Genomic DNA, 20,055 nt, shown 5'->3' on the forward strand with positions numbered 1-20,055 from the left:
ACAGAATAAGAAACAGAATGGAATAGAATAGAATAGAATAGAATAGAATAGAATAGGAATGGAACGGAACGGAACAGAATAGAGAATGGAATGGAATGGAATAGGAATAGAATAGGAATATAGAATAGAATAGAATGAATAGAGTAGAATAGAGAATAGAGAATAGAGAATAGAGAATAGAGAATAGAATAGAATAGAATAGAATAGAATAGAATAGAATAGAATAGAATAGAAGTTCTTTATTGGCCAAGGGTGATCCTTATAAAAGATTAACCGAAGAACCACGGCAAGTTGCAGCAACTTTCTCCAAACCACTGAAAACATCCAAATAGGAGCCACCATCGCAAACCTCTTTGCCAGATTTTGTTTGGTGCAGAAAAGTGGGGGGAAATGTTCTTAAAACAATACATGGCGTAAAAATAAATTCTCTCAAAAGCAGAGGGGGGGTGGGTGGGACGAAAAAGCTAGAGGGAGTGGGTTAATTGCCCCCTAACATGCTCCTTCTGAACCCTCAGTGTTTATTTGACTAAAATTACCACCACTCCATCTTTGTCTGAACTTTCAGACCCTCACAGCCAACTGTCTACTACTACCCCCCCCCCTTTGACAAATGTCAGTCTGATAACTGAATGATGTTATTAAGGCTCTTTAAAAAAATAGCAACAGCTGTTGGAATTGCTCTTGAAGGACAACATTTGGGGGGGGATGATTTAATATTGAACAAATCCAGAAAAGCCACTGGAATTTGCCTTTCTGTTTGAACACAATAACAGAGTTGGAAGGGACCTTGGAGGTCCTCTAGTCCAACCCTTTGCTCAGGCAGGAAACCCTATGCCAAATGGTTGTCCAATCTCTTCTTTAAAAAAAAATCTCCAGTATTGGAGCTCCCACAACTTCTGGAGGTAAGCCATTCCTCTGATTAATAGTTCTCATTATCGGGAAATTTCTCCTTATTTCTAGGTTGCTTCTCTCTATGATTAGTTTCCATCTGTTGCTGTTTCTCCTGCCTTTGGGTGCTTTGGAGAATAGGTTAACCCTCTCTTCTCTGTGGCAGCCCCTTAGATATTGGAAGACTGCTATCATGTCTCTCCTACTCCTTCTTTTCATCCAACGAGACATGCCCAGTTCCTGCAACCGTTCTTCGTATATTTTCTCATCCAGTCCTCAAATCCTCTTAGTTGCTCTTCTCTGCACTCTTTCTAGAATCTCCACATCTTTTTCATAAAATGTTGACCAAACCTTGATGCAGTATTCCAAGTGTGGTCTTACTAAGGCATTATAAAATGGTATTAACACTTCGTCTGATCTTGATTCTATCCCTTGATTGATGCAACCGTTGGCTTTTTTTGGCAGCTGCAAAACTTGGCTGGCTCAAGATTATTTTTTCACAAGACTATTAGAAATTAGCATTAAGAAGAATTTGCTTCACAGAGTTTACTTGTCTTTGCACTCTGTAAAGGTCTACCATTTCTGGTGATCTCCAATTTATTCTGAGATCCTAAGTAAAATAAAGATATTTTTTAAATCAATTTTTAATCCTATATTGATCAAAATAAAGTCAACAAAATCATTGCTCAGTTTGAACAATTAATCAGTGGAACAACTTGCCTCCAGAAGTTGTGAATGCTCCAACACTGGAAGTTTTTAAGAGGAAATTGGACAACCATTTGTCTGAAGTGGTGCAGGGTTTCCTGCCTAAGCTGGGGTCAGACTAGAAGACCTCCGAGGTCCCTTCCAGCTCTGCTATTCTATTCTTCTCTATTCATATTTAAAATAAATTCTTTAAGGCCACATGTATCCCTGTTACTCCTTCTTTTCTTTCTCTTAAATAGTTGAATTTGACCAATGTCCGTTCACCTCTGTATATAAGGCGTGACTGCCAATGTTTGCATTCCATATACACTATTCAATGTACTATTTTAATATCATATTTTAATTTGCTTTCTGACTTTCGTAATTGATTCTGAGCCAAGATCTCTTGATTCCCTAAAGCTAGAGATGGATTTCTTGCTTGATCCCTGGTCTTTATGAATTGGTGATTTGGCTTCAGCTAAAAATGTTTTTCTTTCCTACAATATTAATGGGAGACACAATTAGTAACTCGCCTCTTTGGAAATAGTTTCAATAGTTCGTTCTATTTTTTTTCTTTTCTTTTCAAGAGCTGGTTGTTACTCATGCTTTTGTCAAGATCTGATTTAACTAGAAAATACCAGATCAATCTTGAAATGTCTTAATTTTTCAGATGGCATTTTAATTTCTGGTTTTTCCATCTGCTGCGACAAGAAACTTGAATCCTCACTAATTGACCGATTGATTTAATGTGGGAAAAAGAGACGAATTGCCGGTGCTTTTACTGCGGCAAGTTAAAATTTGATGGCTTAAGAATTATCGTGAGCTCATTGGCTCTCAACGTTGACATTGAAGAAAAATACTAAGTGAATTATATACTTGTAAAATAATGCAATGCAGTGTTGAATGTGGACCTGCCCCGTGGTTTGCAAACTTGGCAGCTTTCAAATTAGGGGGCATCAACTCCTCAATTCCCCCACGTTCTTCTGTCATTGCTTGAGAATTCTCAGAGTTAAAAATCTCCTGGAAGTTATCCAGCTCGCAAAACACAGATGTAAAACACAGATGAAAGACAAAGAGTAAGCCCTCCTGTGAGCCTCCAAAGTTGCAACTATGGGTTTCGTTTTGTTTTAACCGGGATGGAAAGCTGTATAGATACGAAACATTTAGGAAATCACCGGAAGTCAACACTGTCTTAAAGGCAACCCCAGAACAAAAGGAATTGAATTGAAATAAAACATGATTTAAATTGACTTTGCTCATTTATTTTCTGGGTTTCTGTTAGCCATAGTTTTTAGAGCTTTGGTGTACGATGAGGAGAGCTTGATTGTTTGAAATAAGAATGGTCGGGCTTTCAATGACATTGACTATCTCTATTGCATTAATAGTTGGTTTGTAATTATCTATCAATCAATCTATCTATCAGCTCTATCATCTATCTATCTATCTATCTATCTATCTATCTATCTATCTATCTATCATCTATCTATCTATCTATCTATCTATCTATCTATCTATGTTTATTTTATCTATCATATCTATATATCCATCCATCCATCCATTATTTATCTCTATCTATCATCTATCTATCTATCTATCTATCTATCTATCTATCTATCTATCTATCTATCTATCTATCACCTATCTATCTATCTATCTATCTATCTATCTATCTATCTATCTATCTATCTATCTATCTATCTATCTACAGTATCTACACTCTAAATACATGCACACACTCACATACATATTATCATATGTCCCTAAGATTATGGATTTGAAGTTACACTGACTTTTCAACTGGGTACGTTTTGTGGTTTGCTTTGATTGCTTCATCAATGAATGAAATATATTCTTCAGGTTTATTTTTTTTTAAAAAAATTGATGCGTTTTTGAGCTGTCCATCTCCCTCACAAAGAGAGTCTGATCATATATGGTGATAGGAGCCAAGGTTTGTGCATATAATTAGAATTTAGGTATATAATCATAAACTGGTTTTCCCAGTTGCAATGGATGGCTGTGAAGGCTGGATCATAAGGAAGGCTGAGTGCCAAAGAATGGAGACCTTTGGATTCTGGTGCTGGAGAAGACACCTGCGAGTCCCTTGGACTGCAAGGCCATCCAACCGGTCAGTCCTAGAGGAGATCAACCCTGATTTGCTCTTTAGAAGGCCAGATCCTGAAGAGGAAACTCAAAGACTTTGGACACCTCATCTGTTGCGTTGGGTCAGACACGACTGGCCACATAATGAGAAGGAAGGACTCATTGGAGAAGAGCCTCATGCTGGGAACGATGGAGGGCAAAAGAAGAAGAAGGGGACGGCAGAGAAGGAGGTGGCTGGATGGAGTCACCAAAGCAGTAGGCGTGAGCTTAAATGGACTCCAGAGGATGGTAGAGGACAGGAAGGCCTGGGGGAACATTATCCATGGGGTCACGATGTGTCAGACATGACTTCACAACTAATAATATAATCAGAAGTACATTTGCATTTTCAAATCACATTGATGTTTGTAATCACGCATTGGGATGTACCTATTTCTGTCCATTCCGCTTTATGTAGGTTACTTGTTAATGCTCTGATACCAACTGGAGACAAGTTTGTGGATGGCTTTTGCCTAGGATCGGTGCTGTCTCCATCCTGGAAGAGATAATAAACTAGAACATTAGATGCCTGGGGCTGATTGGCAGTTAGATTTCAGGTAAGGACCAATGCAAAATATATTTCTCTTCCTGTGGTAGGACAGGCTGACTAATGGGTTATTTGAGAACAATGCAGGAGTGTATTTGGCTTCAAGGATCTGGGGCCCAGAACTAAATGTCCACCATATGGATTCTCTCTTTAGAGTAGAAGGTCTCCACATCAGAAGACATGTCTCCATGGTCTACCGAAGGCCAGACTTTTTGGAACTATTTAGCAGACTGGTTCAAGATCTATGGCTGGCCAAGGAGAATATAAATCAAGGAACTAAACAGAGCAAAGGCTCAAGAAAATTATTTTGATAGCTGAAGCAGAAAATCCTTCCTCCTTGGCAGCCCGAATAATAAATATTAATAAACGTCAGATCGACACCGCAGCTGCTCTTTACTTAAGGCAATCAAGCTACCACATCATTTCTAGACTTCCACCGTCCACTCCATTCAACTGCTCAAACTTGGAGCTACCATGACTGCTTCGGAACTGGGACAGTCTCATTTTTTCCTGGTCTGGTTTCCTCATCAACTTTGCTTGTCAGAAAGTCACCAAAAGGTGATCACAACATCCCAGGTCAACGCGACCATCATAATGATATGAGCTGAATTTTGATCACACAACCATGGAGATGTTTGCTATGGTTGTAAGTGTGAAAAATAGATGTAAATCAGATTTTTCAGTGCCAATTAGAATACAATAACAGAGTTGGAAGGGACCTTGGAGGTCTTCTAGTCCAACCCTCCTCCTCAGGCAGGAAACCCTACACCACTTGGTTGTCCAATGTCTTCCTAAAATTTTCCAGTGTTGGAGCATTCACAACTTCTGGAGGCAAGTTGTTGCTCTGGTTAATTGTTCTCACTGTCAGGAAATTTCTCCTTAGATCTAGGTTGTTTCTCTCCTTCGTTAGTTTCCATGCATTGCTTCATAGAATAGAATAGAACAAAACAGAATAGAATAGAATAACAAAAGTTGGAAGGGAGCAACCCCCTGCCTAGGCAAGAAACCCTACACCCATTCAGACAAATGGTTATCCAACATCTTCCTAAAGACTTCCAGTGTTGGAGCATTTACAACTTCTGGAGGCAACTTCTGTTCCACTGATTCATTGTTCTAACTGTCAGGAAATTTCTCCTCAGTTCTAAGTTGCTTCTCTCCTTGATCAGTTTCCACCCATTGCTTCTTGTCCTGCCCTCAGGTGCTTTGGAGAATAGCTTGATAGCTTGACTCCCTCTTCTTTGTGGCAGCCCCTGAGATATCAGAACATGCTATCATGTCACCTCTAGTCCTTCTTTTCATTAAACTAGATTGTAACTTTGAATGTCTATGGAGTTTCTCAGTCATTCAGGTCATGGTTGTCCCCAAGGTGTTTTTTTTTTTCAAGAGGCAACTGGACTTTCTTTAGTTTTTCTTTGAAGATGTTTCACTTCTCATGCAAGAAGCTTCTCCCGCTTCGACTTGAATGGTGAGGAATGGGACTTTGAACGGTCCTTAAGCAAACTGTTGTAAGTCGAGGACTACTTGTACAGATGAATCGGTTGTAAAACCATTGCAAATGCTACACGGAAGGGTGTCAAATGGGCAGATAGTCAAGTGCTCTTATTCAGAGCTCCTTATCCACAGCACATCTGGACTTCATAGGATGCACAAAGGGCTATTTGTCAAAACAAAGACATCAAGATATGTCAAAACTGCAGCCCCACACAAGGCTGGAGATGAGAAAACTGTCTGAGAATAGCACGCCTGCTGTTCTGGATTAGAAAGATGTTTTAAGAACATGGAATTGTCTCCTTTGTTTTAAATCAATATGTTTTTTTTCCTTTTGGTTGGTGCTTATGATGAGAATACTCCAGATCAATCAACTCAGAAATATTAATCCTGAAATGGAAAACCACAAGACAAAACGCCGAGGAAGTCAAGGGAAAGAAGCACGCTGCTAATTCGGGTATTTTTAAACTCTCTCCTGCAGATGTTTTAGCCTCCACCACAAATCCTAAGTGGGATGTGGTGGCTCAGTGCTGAAGATGCTGAGCTTGTCGATCAGAAAGGTCGGCAGTTCGGCGGTTCGAATCCCTAGCGTCGCGTAGCAGAGTGAGCTCCCATGACTTGCCCCAGCTTCTGCCAACCTAGCAGTTCGAAAGCACATAAAAATGCAAGTAGAAAAATAGGAACCACCTTTGGTGGGAAGGGAACAGCATTCCGTGCGCCTTCGGCGTTGAGTCATGCCGGCCACATGACCACAGAAACAGCGCTGGCTCTTTGGCTTTGAAATGGAGATGAGCACCGGCCCCTAGAGTCGGGAATGATTAGTACATATGTGTGAGGGGAACCTTTACCTTTATATTAAATATACGCAGCGTTGACAATATGCATGAGTTTGGTTGGTGAAGTTCAGCTGCCTGGAAAATAACCTTAAAAAGAAAAACGGAGCCCGCCCTGTATTTTCAGTAGATATCTGTCTAGACGCTTGAAGATTCCTTCGCCTCTCAGAGCTCTAGAGAGCAGAGACGAGCAACAAAGATGATTAGGGGGCTGGAGGCTAAAACTTATGAAGAACTGTTGCTGGAATTCAAAAATATTCTGGAAATAATAAAGATACCTTTCGTGGAATCGTCAGCATTTACGATCCCATGTCTACTGAGGTGTGGACACCAGATAGTACTTGAACCCTTTGGTGAAAATGTAATTCAGAAAAACTCCAAGGCGGGCGATACTTTAGCAAAGTTGAATAAAGTTTTTTTTTTAGGTGGATACTTTTGGAGGTACTATAATGAAAAGAAGGATTAGGGGAGACATGATAGCAGTGTTCCAATATCTCAGGGGCTGCCACAAACAAGAATGGGTCAACTTATTCCCCAAAGCAGGGCAGGACACGAAGCAATGGGTGGAAATTTATCAAGGAGAGAAGCAACTTAGAACTAAGGAGAAATTTAGTTAGAATAATTAATCCATGGAACAACTTGCTTCCAGAAGTTGTAAACAGAAGTTGTGTGGTGCTGTAGTTTTGACCTATCCTGATGCCTTTGTTTTGACAAATAGCCCTTTATGCATCCTATGAAGTCCAGATGTGCTGTGGATAAGGAACTCTGAATAAGAGCATTTGACTACCTGCCTATTTGACGCCCCTCCATGTCGCATTTGCAATAGTTTTACAACTGATTTATCTACACAAGTAGTCCTCGACTTACAAGAGTTTGCTCAGTGACCGTTCAAAGTTCCATTCCTCACCATTCAAGTCAAAGCAGGAGAAGCTTCTTGGATGAGAAGCGAAATGTCTTCAAAGAAAAACTAAAGAAAGTCCAGTTGCCTCTTGAACAAAAGCATCTCGGGGACAACCATGACCTGGAGGACTGAGAAACTCCATAGACATTCAAAGTTACAATCTAGTTTAATGAAAAGAAGGACTAGGGGGAACCTGATAGCAGTCTTCCAGTATCTCAGGAGCTGCCCCAAAGAAGAGGAAGTCAATCTGTTCCCCAAAATACCTGAAGGCAGGACAAGAAGCAACGGATGGAAGCTAACCAAGGAACTAAGGAGAAATTTCCTGACAGTGGGAACAATTAATCAGTGGAACAGAAATTGCCTCCAGAAGTTGTGAATGCTCCAACACTGGAGGTTTTTAAGAAGAGACTGGATAGTCATTTGTCTGGAATGGTATAGTGTTTTCTTCCTGAGCAGGGGGTTGGACTAGAAAACCTCTGAGGTCCCTTCCAACTTTGTTATTCTGTTATTATAACCAGATGCTTTTAAGTCATTGATTTCCAGAATCATTGGCTACGGCTTTCATCATCCACTTAATATCTATCTAGGGTTTTTCTTGAATAATAGATCTAAAATTGGGTTGGACGTGCCTCGGCTATAAATCAGGATAGAGTAGAGCATTCGAAATTAAGACACATCTTCCGAAGAACAGTCGAAGCGTGCAAGAAGTCTATGACAATTCTCCGTTTTCATTAGCTAAAGAACATGGAATTGCAATAGAGGATTCCTTTTACCCTGGGACCCCAATCATTTCCACGGGCCAAGGGTTTATCTCCCCTCCCTCCGTGTTTTTTTTTTTTCAACCGAAGGTGTAAGAATCTTGAAAGCTGTTGTAAAAGTTCAGTTGCTCCAGGGAAGCGTGGTTTTACAATTTGGTAATGCACTTAAAAAGGGCTGTTTCAACCAAAAAAGAAAAATCAAAAATCCATCCAGCAAAAGCGAATAGGAGCCAGGTATCAATTTTGCATGACTCAAAAGGTTTTCTGGAAATAATAAAGATACCTTTCGTGGACTCATCAGCTCTCCCATTTCTAAGGAGGTTAAAGCCAGATAGCAAAAAGGGAGGAAAATTTTTTGGGATGTTGATAGTAAGATATATAAAGATTTTTGATTTAAAATATAGAATGTGCTATGAATTATAAGTAATGACTGTGGAAGAGATGCACGAAGTTATTTGTAACCAATCGACACACTTCTTACAATATGTAACGAAAGATGATTTTATTTTATTTTATTGTGTTGTGTTTGTCTGTTTAACCAAAAATTAAAAAAAAATCTTTTAAAAAAAATTCCACTCCTTTTATTAATTGACTGTGAATTCTGCTCATTCACATCCAGCAAAGTCTTTCAAGGGAGGATTTACAGTCACAGACCTTCTCTGGCTTGGAGAGCTGCCAGGCTGATATCTGCAGAACTTGGCCAAGAGCCTCGGAGAGTCACAAATCAATTAAGCGAACTAATGGTCTCCTGCAAACTCCACTCCCCTTTCACTCCTCTTTTACTTCCTCTGGGAGGGGGCATTTATCGTCCATCTGTGGCCTTCCTCTCAAGTTGACCCCTGTTCCTCAGCTGTTCTCTTCGTCTGGCAACTCTGTGTATGCTCACACTGGGAACAGGCTCCAGCTGTTCTTCTGCCCCGCTGATGTCTGACTCCGAAGGCAGCTGATAACTGTCGAATGGCCCTGCCCCCCCCTTTGCCTCCGACTCCACATCAGGTTTTTACCTGACCTCGGGGGGCCAGGGTGGGTGTGGCCAGTTTGATGTTACTCGTGTCGGGGGCGCCTGTGGTGGCCCGAGCACTCTGCCAGTGAGAACGGGGCCCCGAGCTCCATTTTTGGCTGCAGTGGCCTCCTACAACCCTCTGCCAGTGAAAATGGAGAAAGCAGCCCTCCTGGGCTCCATTTCTGCTGGTAGAGGCACCGCAGGCCAGTCCTTTGCTATTTCCAGGGTGGCCCGCGGGCCAGATCTAAGCACCCTGTGGACCAGATCCAACCCCCCTCCCCCGGGCCTTGACTTTGACACCCCTGAATTAGAAAGTGCTGTAGAAGACTGTGGGGCAGTATATAAGTCTAAACCAGGGGTGTCCAAACTTGGGAACTTTAAGACTTGTGGACTTCAACTCCCAGAATTCTGGGAGTTGAAGTCCACAAGTCTTAAAGTTCCCAAGTTTGGACACCCCTGGTCTAAACGCTATTGCGATCTCTTTTAAAAGACGAAGGGAGTTCACAATCCACAGACGAGCCATCGATTCAAAGGATAAGCTTTTATTCTGAATATACTGTTTATTCCACAATAATCCAACACAACAGGTTTTTTTTAAGATTATAAATTATTTTTTTTATCACAGTATTATACAAATTTTTACAAAACGATTTGCTTTATGCCTCATTTCAGCCTTTTTTTTTTAATTCACAAAAAAGTAGCGTCGAGAGGGAAAAAAGACTGATCTGCCCATTCAGCAGCACTGAAGAGAAAGGAGGCGGGGCGGAGGGCCAGGTCATAGGTTAACTCCTCCCCTTCCAGGACAAACCACTCCAAATCACGATTGAAACATCCACCCAGATGTTAGGAAGGCCAGTTAGACTTGTCGCAACTCAACTGCGAACCCAGATAGAATTTGGACCGAAGGGTGTCGCTTGATCTCAGACCTAAATATTTCTCTGTGGCGTGAACTCCAGTTTTTTAGAATAGGTCCAAAAATAGATGAACAAACCACTAGTTAATGGGTTACCATGAAGATCTGGACACTCGTCCAACCCCACCCTTCTGTTTACAATACTCTAGCGCTGATATTAACAATATTAACAATGCAATGTGACAACGCGTGGGGTGGGGATTAGCAACCCACAGGTAAGGACCCTGTTTGAGGAAGGGTATTAGGTAGCCTGTCTTTTCTGGAGAACAGTTGTCCCTAATGCAAGCCAAGGGAGATTCTACACCATCGACATTTGTAGAGTTCTCCTTCCATTTTGCAAAAATGCAGAGGACGGACTCCAAGTAACAGCGACACAAATGATGTCAATTCAGACCCAAGGTGATTTTTTTTTTGGTCAACGGTGTCCCCTCCTCCCACCATCAAGGAGTTGAGGGGCCTTTCAGTTATGAAATGACACCAGAGCACATACAGTATCACCGTGGCTTCGAGGTCATCCCAATCGTTTGGCTTCCCGAGGCCTCCCCGCTCCTTTATTCTGATTTTCCTTCAGAATTTCCTTTTAGAATTGACCCCAGGAGTTCAAAATCTGAATCCCTTTGCTTGGATTACGTCGATACATTCAGCAGAAAGGTTATAAATCAGAGGAAAGGACAACCGTGACACACAGAGAGAGAGAGAGAGAGAGAGAGAGAGAGAGAGAGAGACGCCTTTGGTGGAACCAAGGAAGACAAGCTCAGCATCTTGAAGGAACATCTCACCCATTGCCTTGTCCAACCTGCCATGTCGATTGCGTGAATTTAGAGTGGAGGAAGCCTCCCACAACAGAGGGTTCAAGACCCCATTTTGCTGCCATTCTGGGGGGAAAAACGTGCTTAAGTCCAATCCAAGGAGTCCTTTTTTTTAAGAAGATTTCCATGGCGACCAACCAGATGTTTAGGGGAGGACCAGTTTGTGTGCTGAAACACCTGGACAGAGGACTCAACTCCTTTCAGCCTGGGGAAGTCCACCTTGACTCAGAAGGACGTGGAGGGAATTTGGTTCCCACCACACTGAAGATGCCACGGAGGAGAGACAGAGAAAAGACCCCCCCTCCCTTTGACGTCCTTTTAATGAATACTGAAGACTTCAAAAGAGCAAGTAACACTTAGGTTGCAAAGGTCACTTAAAAAGGGGGGCACTGCGTATATGGAGCGCAGCAAGGCCTGTAGGAAAACTTACAAAGGACAGCAATACTGATTTTTTTTCTCGTAAAGTTTCCGCAAGAAAGCCTCAAAAACAGCGAAAAGGGATCACTAATAAAATTGTTCAAGATAAACAAGACCTAAAAACCTTCTCAATCAGACTCGGGGGAGAAATATATGTCATGTTAAAAAACGGGATACAAATATGGACCGCATTTCATGGTTTGGCAGTGATGCTGGTTGTTGCAGTGAGACAGGGGGAGAGGAAAGATCTAGGACATTGAATCGGACAGCTGTTTTGCTTTTTCTCAAAAAACAAGCAAACACCAAAACACCCACTTATCCAGAGCAAAGATGATTGAGTTCTCAGATAAGCATTCCTGGCTTACTATAAAAAATGGGAATGGTTGGATCGACTTCTCTACATCCCGTGAAATAGCCAGAAGTTGTAAAACAAGGAGTGACTCTCTAACATATGTTGTTTTCTTACAGTAGAACTCTTTTTAACAGTAAATCGAATTACGCTATGAGAAGGAATGGTTAAACCCAAGTCTAGTAAGACTCAAGAAAGAGAAAAGAATGGAATAAGAAAAGAAGGGAGGGAGGGAGGAAGGAAAGAAGGGCCAACAAATGGGAAGGGAGGAAGGGTCAACAAGTGGGAAGGGAGGAAGGAGGGAAGGAGAAAGGGAGGGAGGGAGGAAAGGAAGAAAAAAAAAGAGAAAAAAAAGAAAGGCAGGAAGGAAGGGTCAACAAGTGGGAAGGGAGGGAGGAGGGAAGGAGAGAGGGAGGGAGGAAAAGAAGAAAATAAAAGAGAAAAGAAGGAAGGAAGGAAAGAAGGTAGGGAAGGTCAACAAACGGAAAGGGAGGAAGGAGGGAAGGAGAGTGGGAGGAAGAGAAAAGAAGAAAGGAGAAAAAAGGAAGGGTCAACAAAGGTGAAGGGAGGAAGGAGGGAAGGATGGAGGAAAAGAAGGAAGGAAATGTCCAATGAGTAAGATACTGTAATTCACTTTTATCTTGCCAACTATTTCTATGACCTGTGCTACTAGCACTTTGCTAAAGGGGTCGATGGTATGCTAACCTTCTCACAATAAAACAACTAAGGACATGTTTTAAACATTCAACTGGATACTATTTTAAATTCCAGATACCCCAGATTAGAAACGCTCCATCAAGGGACAGTTGCTTCGAGAACAAAATGAACCTTTCCCAATTATTTTGGAATGGTCTTGAATTTCAAATGCTTCCAGACTGAATGAAGATGGGGGGCTTCACCTCAAAACCCAAAAGGGGATTATTATTAATTTTTTTCAGGGGATCCAAAACCATTTTGGATTCAAAACGGTGTGTTTTGTGACTCAATACCGAAGGCGCACGGAACCCTGTGACCTTCCCACCAATGGTGCTTCCTATTTTTCCACTTGCATTTTTTATGTGCTTTTGAACTGCTAAGTTGGCAGAAGCTGGGACACATAACGGGAGCTCACTCCATTACGTGGCGCTAGGGATTCGAACCACCAAACTGCCCATCTTCAGCAACACAAAGCATGAAACCTAGCCTCAAAACCAATGCAATTTAAATAGGTAACACTATTTTGAAAGCAGGTAGAATCAGGCAACTATAGAACACTTGGTGAACTTTGCTTTTTTCCCCCCGTCTTAAATACGGAAAACAAGGGTAAAACAGAAGGAGAATTCTAAAGGATGAGCGCCAACATCCCGTTATCCTGCAATCCTACACAGTTTGGGAGAGAATTTTGGAGGTCATAGGGAGGAAAAACTCTGAAAAAGGACTCCAACCTTGCAAGGAGATATCCAACCACAGACCCTTCCTCTCAATCCCTAGAAATCTTCTCTCTCTGACATTAGAGCTCTGATGTCATAAATGGCCAAAAGGAGATGCTTCCTAAATAGGCCAAGAAAAAGGTCTAGAGCCCTGGGAAACTGAGCTTCCAGGACCCTCCCCCAAATGAGCTTCTAATTTAGGGTCAAAACCTGGATTCTGCAGAGGTTAATTCACCCCTATGGAAAAGACAACTTTTAAAAAAAGTTAAATCCCGTTCTTTTCTTCCTTCTGCCCAACCTTCCCCCCCCCTCCCCAAATAAGTGGTAGTGTCTAAATAGTTTGGAGACTTCCAACACCGGGAATCCTTAACGAATGAGGTAGGATTTGCTCATCGTACGCCAAGTCTTAATGAAAATTCCCACCAGATTTCTGGCAAAGTAGAAAAAGGGAATTTGTGAAACACCGAAAACTTCATTCAGGCGTTATCCTGGGGCCTCTCTTAAGCCAACGTTGTTCAAATTACGTCTTCCTCCTGCCAAATAGGACATATACTAGGTGGCTGTTCACAAGAGAGAAGCTTCAAGCCCAGGTTTCTAAGGGCTAGGCTAAAGTTTCCTTCAGCATGGGTGTCCTACCCTCTTTAAGTAAAAGCTTCTTGTCGCCTTTATTTGGTTGCCACATGTGCCAGAATGGATGTTCTGTGCATCAGAGCTACTCAGGCAAGGACTTTTCTGCTGCTCTCCTGTACAATTTGTTCCCTTGGAAATCCAGGCATTTGAGCATGTGTCCACTGGTCAGGAATTGCTCATGCAATGAGCAATCCTGATGTTTTCCTAACAGCTGAACAGGTAGGTGAACTCCATCTGACCACTAGGTGGCAGCAAAGAAGACAAAAACTCTTTAAGTCTACTCCCCCTAGAGTACATGAACCTCACTGCATCTTCCAGCTATGCCTATATCTGCAGCTTCTATCGGCATGGGGATACTACCAACTTTAAGTAAAAGCTTCTTGTTTTCTGGTTAATGCATATCATCTCCTTTTAATGAGTCTGGGCAATTGAATGGAGCTAGCATAGTGTTTACTGGCCAGATGCCCTTCCTGTTGCCAATGAGGAGTTCTGTTCAGCAGATATATTCTCATTGTGCCCAGGGAGAGAAATATCTGCCTCTACCTAGGATCAAACTCACAGCCTCCTGATTGAGAGGTGAGAGAGCCACCTCCAGGCCACCGCACCATTCCTGGTTAATGCAAATGCTGCACCGACATATTTATGAACTGACATTTGAACTCTTAAAGTTCCAATTCCCACAAGGAGAATTAAGTTATATTAGGAAAGAAAGAGGGGAAACCAGCTGTAAAGTTATCCATTGCAAAGACTAGGAATTAATTAAGGCATTTCTTTAAAAATAATAATAATAATAGATGTAGATATTGTAACTGTAAGCATTATTTACAGGAAGTAGTTAGTAGCAGTACCTGAAAAGACATTTTTTTTGACAAAAAGTAATCATCCGAAGAGGCCACAAGCTAACCAAATACAGATGAATCGGTGGAAAGTTTCATTGGCCATGTTGCTCAGAGAGAGAGGGATTCTGTTAAAAAAATATCTGCAAATTAAGGATGAGGACCAATTATTTCGATTAAGGCAAACTCTACTGTCAAGCAAAAAAAAAATTAAGCAAGTGACTTGATCTGCAGGACCGAATTTTAAGTAATTGCCCTCCCCTTCCTGATATAAGCGTTCATTTTTCAACTCAGTAAATAAACGGTGGTCTCACGGGGGGGGGGGGGGGTGAGACCGCAAATAAATAAACCCAATAAATAAATAAATAAATAAATAAATAAGCAATCCGCGCTTCAACAGAAGCAAGCGGGATTTGACTCCCTAATGCTAAAAAAAAAAAAAAAAATAGCTGAATTCTCGTCAATGGAGGACAGAAGCGGTGAAACAACGAGGAGAAGAAGCAACGAAATATTGTGCATCTCTGACTAATTTTGGCAAAGCATGATGTCCACTAAGACAGAGGTCCCCAAATCCCAGTCTGGGGAGTACTACCAGGCTGCGGCCTATTGAGAACTGGGCCACCAAAGTGGCAAGTGAGCGTGCAAAGCCTCATTTGCATGGGATTTGTGTTGTGTGCTTGAAACCATTCCCTCCCCCCTGGCAAAATGCCAGTGGCGGCCCACAGAACCAAAAAAGTTGGTGACCCCTGCACTAAGGTACAGAAGACCTGCCTGACAGATGTGAACTGAAGAGCTACCACACCTGGCCTGCAAATATCCATGAAACCACTAGACACGCAAAAGATTTAAGGCTTTCTGTGTCATTTGGTTGCCATTAGTCGTCATTCGGATTCTTGCCAGCCCATTCTGAGTCCTCTAGAATCAAGTTTGCAATCCGGATTATACTCATTCCATTCTATTAAGAGTATTTCTTTGGGATGGGAACGCCTGCAAAAACTCACTTTTTAAAAAAGTAGAAAAATTAGGAAACCTTGCTTCGTCATTCCTTCTTTAATCATCTCTTGAACTTAATAGCAATAGCACTTAAGACGTATATACCGCTTCACGGTGCTTTTTCAGCCCTCTCTAAGCGGTTTACAGAGTCAGCCTTTTGCCCCCAACAATTTTGGGTCCTCATTTTACCCACCTCGGAAGGATGGAAGGCTGAGTCAACCTGGAGCCTGGTGAGATTCGAACTGCCAAATTGAAGGCAGCCGGCAGTCAGCAGAAGCAGCCTGCAGTACTGCACTCTAACCACTGAGCCACCGTGGCTCATAACTTTAACTCGTAACTTTAACTTTAATAACAAAGTTAGAACAAGCTGAAGTCAGGGATGGGACAACTTGCCACAGCCAACTCACCATCCGACAATTCAACAATTCAGTTTAAATGTTCAAAATAATTTTAAAAATGATTTTAATTTTTGTCATTCCAATTTCATGTTGTCCCTCCTTTTGCAACCTTCCTTTCCTGATTCTGTTCCACCATTTCTTTGATATTAATGTAATATCCCGCAGCAAGTTGGCCATGCCAAATTGGCCACACTGAATTCTCTTAGATCCACTAAAGTCAGTGGTGGGATTCAGCCAGTTCGCCCCACTTTGGGAGAACCGGTTGTTAAGTTTCTGAGAAGTTTGGTGAACAGGTTGTTGGAACGAATCATTAGGGCAGAGAACTGGTTGTTGAATTATTTAAATCCCACCAGTGGCTAAATTGTGAATGAAGAAATGAAGAAAATTCACAAGGGCGCTCAGCTAAAAATCGGAAAATAAATGGAAGTGGACTAAGGAAAAATAAAAACCCGCCATTCATTTATGACGAATGCATTCTCAAAATTCCTCAAAATCTTTGGGTTCCACATCAGATGAAAGTCACTTGCCCATGCAATGATATTTTACGGGGCTTCTCATACAAAGAATTGCAGTTTTTAGAAGAATTCTGCGATATCAAGCAAGCCACACATTCATTGGTGAGTTTTTAAAACTCCTTGATTAAAATGTTCTCTTCTTTGTCTACCACATTATATACTCCAAGCTAATTCATTTACTGACTGGACTGATGTTTGAGTTCACGCTAAATCCATATTTTTATTTCAAAACCAAGGGTCACTCAATGTGCCGTGTTTCCCTGAAAATAAGACACGGTCTTCCCCCCCCCGAAATAAGCACTTGGCCTTATTTTTGGGGAGGTCTTATTATTTTTGAGGCAAGTTACCCCCTTTCCCCCCTAAAGAAATGGCAGGGACCAGCTGTGCATGCGTTTAAATATTTTAGGGGAGAGCGTATTTTCAGGGGAGGGCTTATTTTAGCGCATGTGCTCAAAAGTCCAATTGGGCTTATTATCCAGGGAGGTATTATTTTCGGGGAAACAGGATATTACAGGGTTTGCTTTGGATTTTCCAATTTTTTTCATTAAATTTTTTTTCCCATTTTGCTATTTGTGATATAAAGCAGAAGTTAAGACGCTGCATAATAATTGGAAATAATTTTGCTGGGAACGAGCAGTTATTATTATTATTTTTAACCCTGAAATAAACGGCTGTCAATTTGATTGACTGGACCTGCAAATAGTAATTCAGGTGAATGTTTTCATCTATAAAACCCATTTTTTCCCCATCTGAGAAGATAATTAAATGTGCCCTCCTCTGTTTTTTTCAGCTTCTACATTGCACAGTCGATTCAGATATCTGTTTAACAATATATTACTTAAGATTCAATTGCATCACACCGCAATATTTGGTTTCTCACACAGCAGGAAAAGAAAAATCACTCAAAGACCTGTTCAATAAACTACACTCTACCGTGAAAAAGAAACGGAGGGGGGAAAATCTGGGGGTAAAAACCAAACCAAACCTTGAATAAAATAGCAGCTTCGTCATCATGCAAAAATTACCCTTGAAAACCAACATTCAATATATTCACAAAGACATTTGTATTCACAAACGTTGCGTCTTGAAAACTTTGGAGGACTTAGAAACCGGTAAGACAAGTGCTTTGAGAACAAGGAAGTTCCATACAGACATTATCAACAGCTTGCGCAACGAAGGACAGATACGGGGATGAAGAGATAAGGTTGTTGTTTTTTAAAAAAAAAACTCATTCCGTTTTTGACATCGGTTGCTTCAAGCTCGCCTTTTTCAGAACTTTGCATCCAGTTCGTGAAGTTATGGAAGTGGATTCGTTTTCAGAAAACAAAAGGTGATCTGTTTATAAGGCATTTTACATCATGGTGAAAAAGTCTCGCGGTGTCCAATTCAACTCTTGAGGTTCTCCAGGTCTTTGACATCGCGCCCACCACGGCTTCCTAAATAAAACGTTTTCGCTTTCTTCTTTTCCATTTTTTTTAAAAAGTCCTTTTTTTATTTTAAAACCGGTTGCCACCTTCCGAACCATCGTTTTAATTCCTGCTCGCCCCCCTCCTTAGAATATTTTAAATTCCTGAGGTTCGGGAAACGTTTTCAGCTGTGCGAGCGCCGTTGCATTGATGGGCTTGAAGTTGGCAGTGGGAGCAATGGTTTATGGAAGGAGGAAGAGGAGGAGAAGTCGTGACGAAGTCTCTTTGTGTTTTTAAATCACGCCGTTGGTTTATGGTTGATTTGACACCGGTGTGAAATGAAGTTGAGTTTGTATTCGAAGAAAATGGAAAGCAGGCATATAAATCATAGGGATTCTAAACCGGAAGGCGAAAGAAATGGCAAATGGTTGGGGGGGTTTCCCCCCCTCTTTCCTTTACAAATCAGGCGTTCCGATGTTTAAGGAGTGCAACCCACTCAAAACCGAGTCCAAGCAAACAAAACAGAAGTGGGGTGATCTCTCAAAAGGGCAGCCCTTTTTTGTTTAAACACGGAGTCTTCAAAAAGCACACACACAAGATAAGATCTCAGCCCCCAACCCTGCAACTCCACAGTAAAAGCACATACAGAATTCTGCTTCTGAATGAGCCAGATGATGAAGCATTCACACACACACACAAGTGTTAACGGATCGGACACACCAACATGCAGCCACGGTGGGTGCCTTCGAGAGCCTTTGCCCCGCCCGAGAAGATTTTAGAGTCACTGGCGTCGCCATTGAATCGCCAGGCCGGAGCAGACGGGAGGCCCCCATCCCCCTCCTTTTTCCTTGAATGAAAATGGCGGGCTAACGTTTTGGCAGGATCTCGGTTGGTTTAGATTAGGTTTGGGCTGTCTCAGGGTCATAATTGGCAGGGCCTGGTGCCAGATAACATCCAGAGCAGGATCAACTGGATTCCTACCATAGACAAGAGTGATGGACTTAATGCAGAGACGCCACCACACTCAGTGGAATCATCCTGTTGGTAAAAAAGAGAGAGAGGAAGGGAAGGAGGGAGGGAGAGAGAGGGGGGGAGGGAGAGAGGGAGAGGGAGAGAGTCATTAGAATTATCTGAAACATCACTAGACAGATGTTGACTTCTGTTCTCGGCTTCACAAAATCACGAAGCAAAAACCCCTTTTTATGAAGCTAAGGCGAATTTCTCTCCTTCACATCCAGCAAAGTCCCGGCAAATCGTCTTTCAAAGGGTGAATTTACAACCACAGACCTTATCAGGCTTGGAGAGCTGCCAGGACGATACCTTCCAAATGCAATGACTGTACAAGAAAATACTTGGCAAGGAGCCTCTGAGAGTCAGGAACAAATCTTCACACTAATGAAGTGAACTAATTGCCTCCTGCAAACTCCACTCCCCTTTTGCTCCTCTTTATTCTCCATGGGAGGGATTATTCACCGTCTACCTCAGATGTGAGATTCTGCTGCTTTGCCCTGGTTCGGCGTGCTCCCAGTTCCAAACTGGTAGCGAACGTAAGAGGATTTCATGACTGGTCTACCTGTGGCTTTACTCCTGAGTCGCCCCTTGTTCCTTAGCTGTTCCCTTCTCCTGGCAGCTCTGTGAATGTGCATATCGGGAACAGGCTCCAGCTGTTCTTCTGCCTCACTGATGTCTGACTCCGAAGGCAGCTGATAACTGTCAAGACAGCCCTGGTCCTTTCTCTGCCTCCAACACAGAGCCTTCCCCAGACTCCAGGAATGGCCCATGTTCCTCCCCAACCTCCTCACTGTCTGAATCTGCTGACAGCTCCGTTGGCCACTGGCAGGCCACAACAACTTCTTTACACAATAATCTTCTCACTGCAACTCATTTGTGCAATTTAGTCTCGCCAAGTGGGCCCATGTGAGCATCAGGTTTCTGTACAGTCCCTAAAGTACTAGAATTCCTGATGTTAGAGGAGCAAGTTACCCAATCTAGAACTTTCTTACCTGAAGTGCTCCTTTAGTGGTGACTCCCCAAATTTGCCTGTCATACCGTAAAGCCACGACCCAGTTCCTAATGACGTTACTGTGATCTGGATTTGTCTGGTTTATAATCTATAGAAGTGTTTGTTGTGGTTTAGTC

The 20,055-nt window shown here is 42.1% G+C and overlaps 1 protein-coding gene across 4 annotated transcripts in view; it reads right to left on the minus strand.

The window, feature by feature from the left end:
- CACNA2D1 (calcium voltage-gated channel auxiliary subunit alpha2delta 1) overlaps positions 1-20,055 on the minus strand; it is a 333,903-nt gene that overhangs the window by 11,398 nt on the left and 302,450 nt on the right. For 3 of the 4 annotated variants that reach the window (XM_081957522.1, XM_081957524.1, XM_081957521.1), the window contains one exon: positions 9,768-18,954. In XM_081957522.1, coding sequence (XP_081813648.1) covers positions 18,838-18,954 — 117 coding nt within the window. In that variant the 3' untranslated portion in view covers positions 9,768-18,837. Of the gene's footprint in view, positions 1-9,767; positions 18,955-20,055 lie in introns of those variants that run through there. The other variant, XM_081957523.1, reaches the window with a different exon arrangement.

Source organism: Natrix helvetica, assembly GCF_964273705.1.
Source record: "Natrix helvetica genome assembly, chromosome: 6".
NCBI classification, from domain to species: Eukaryota; Metazoa; Chordata; class Lepidosauria; order Squamata; family Natricidae; genus Natrix; species Natrix helvetica.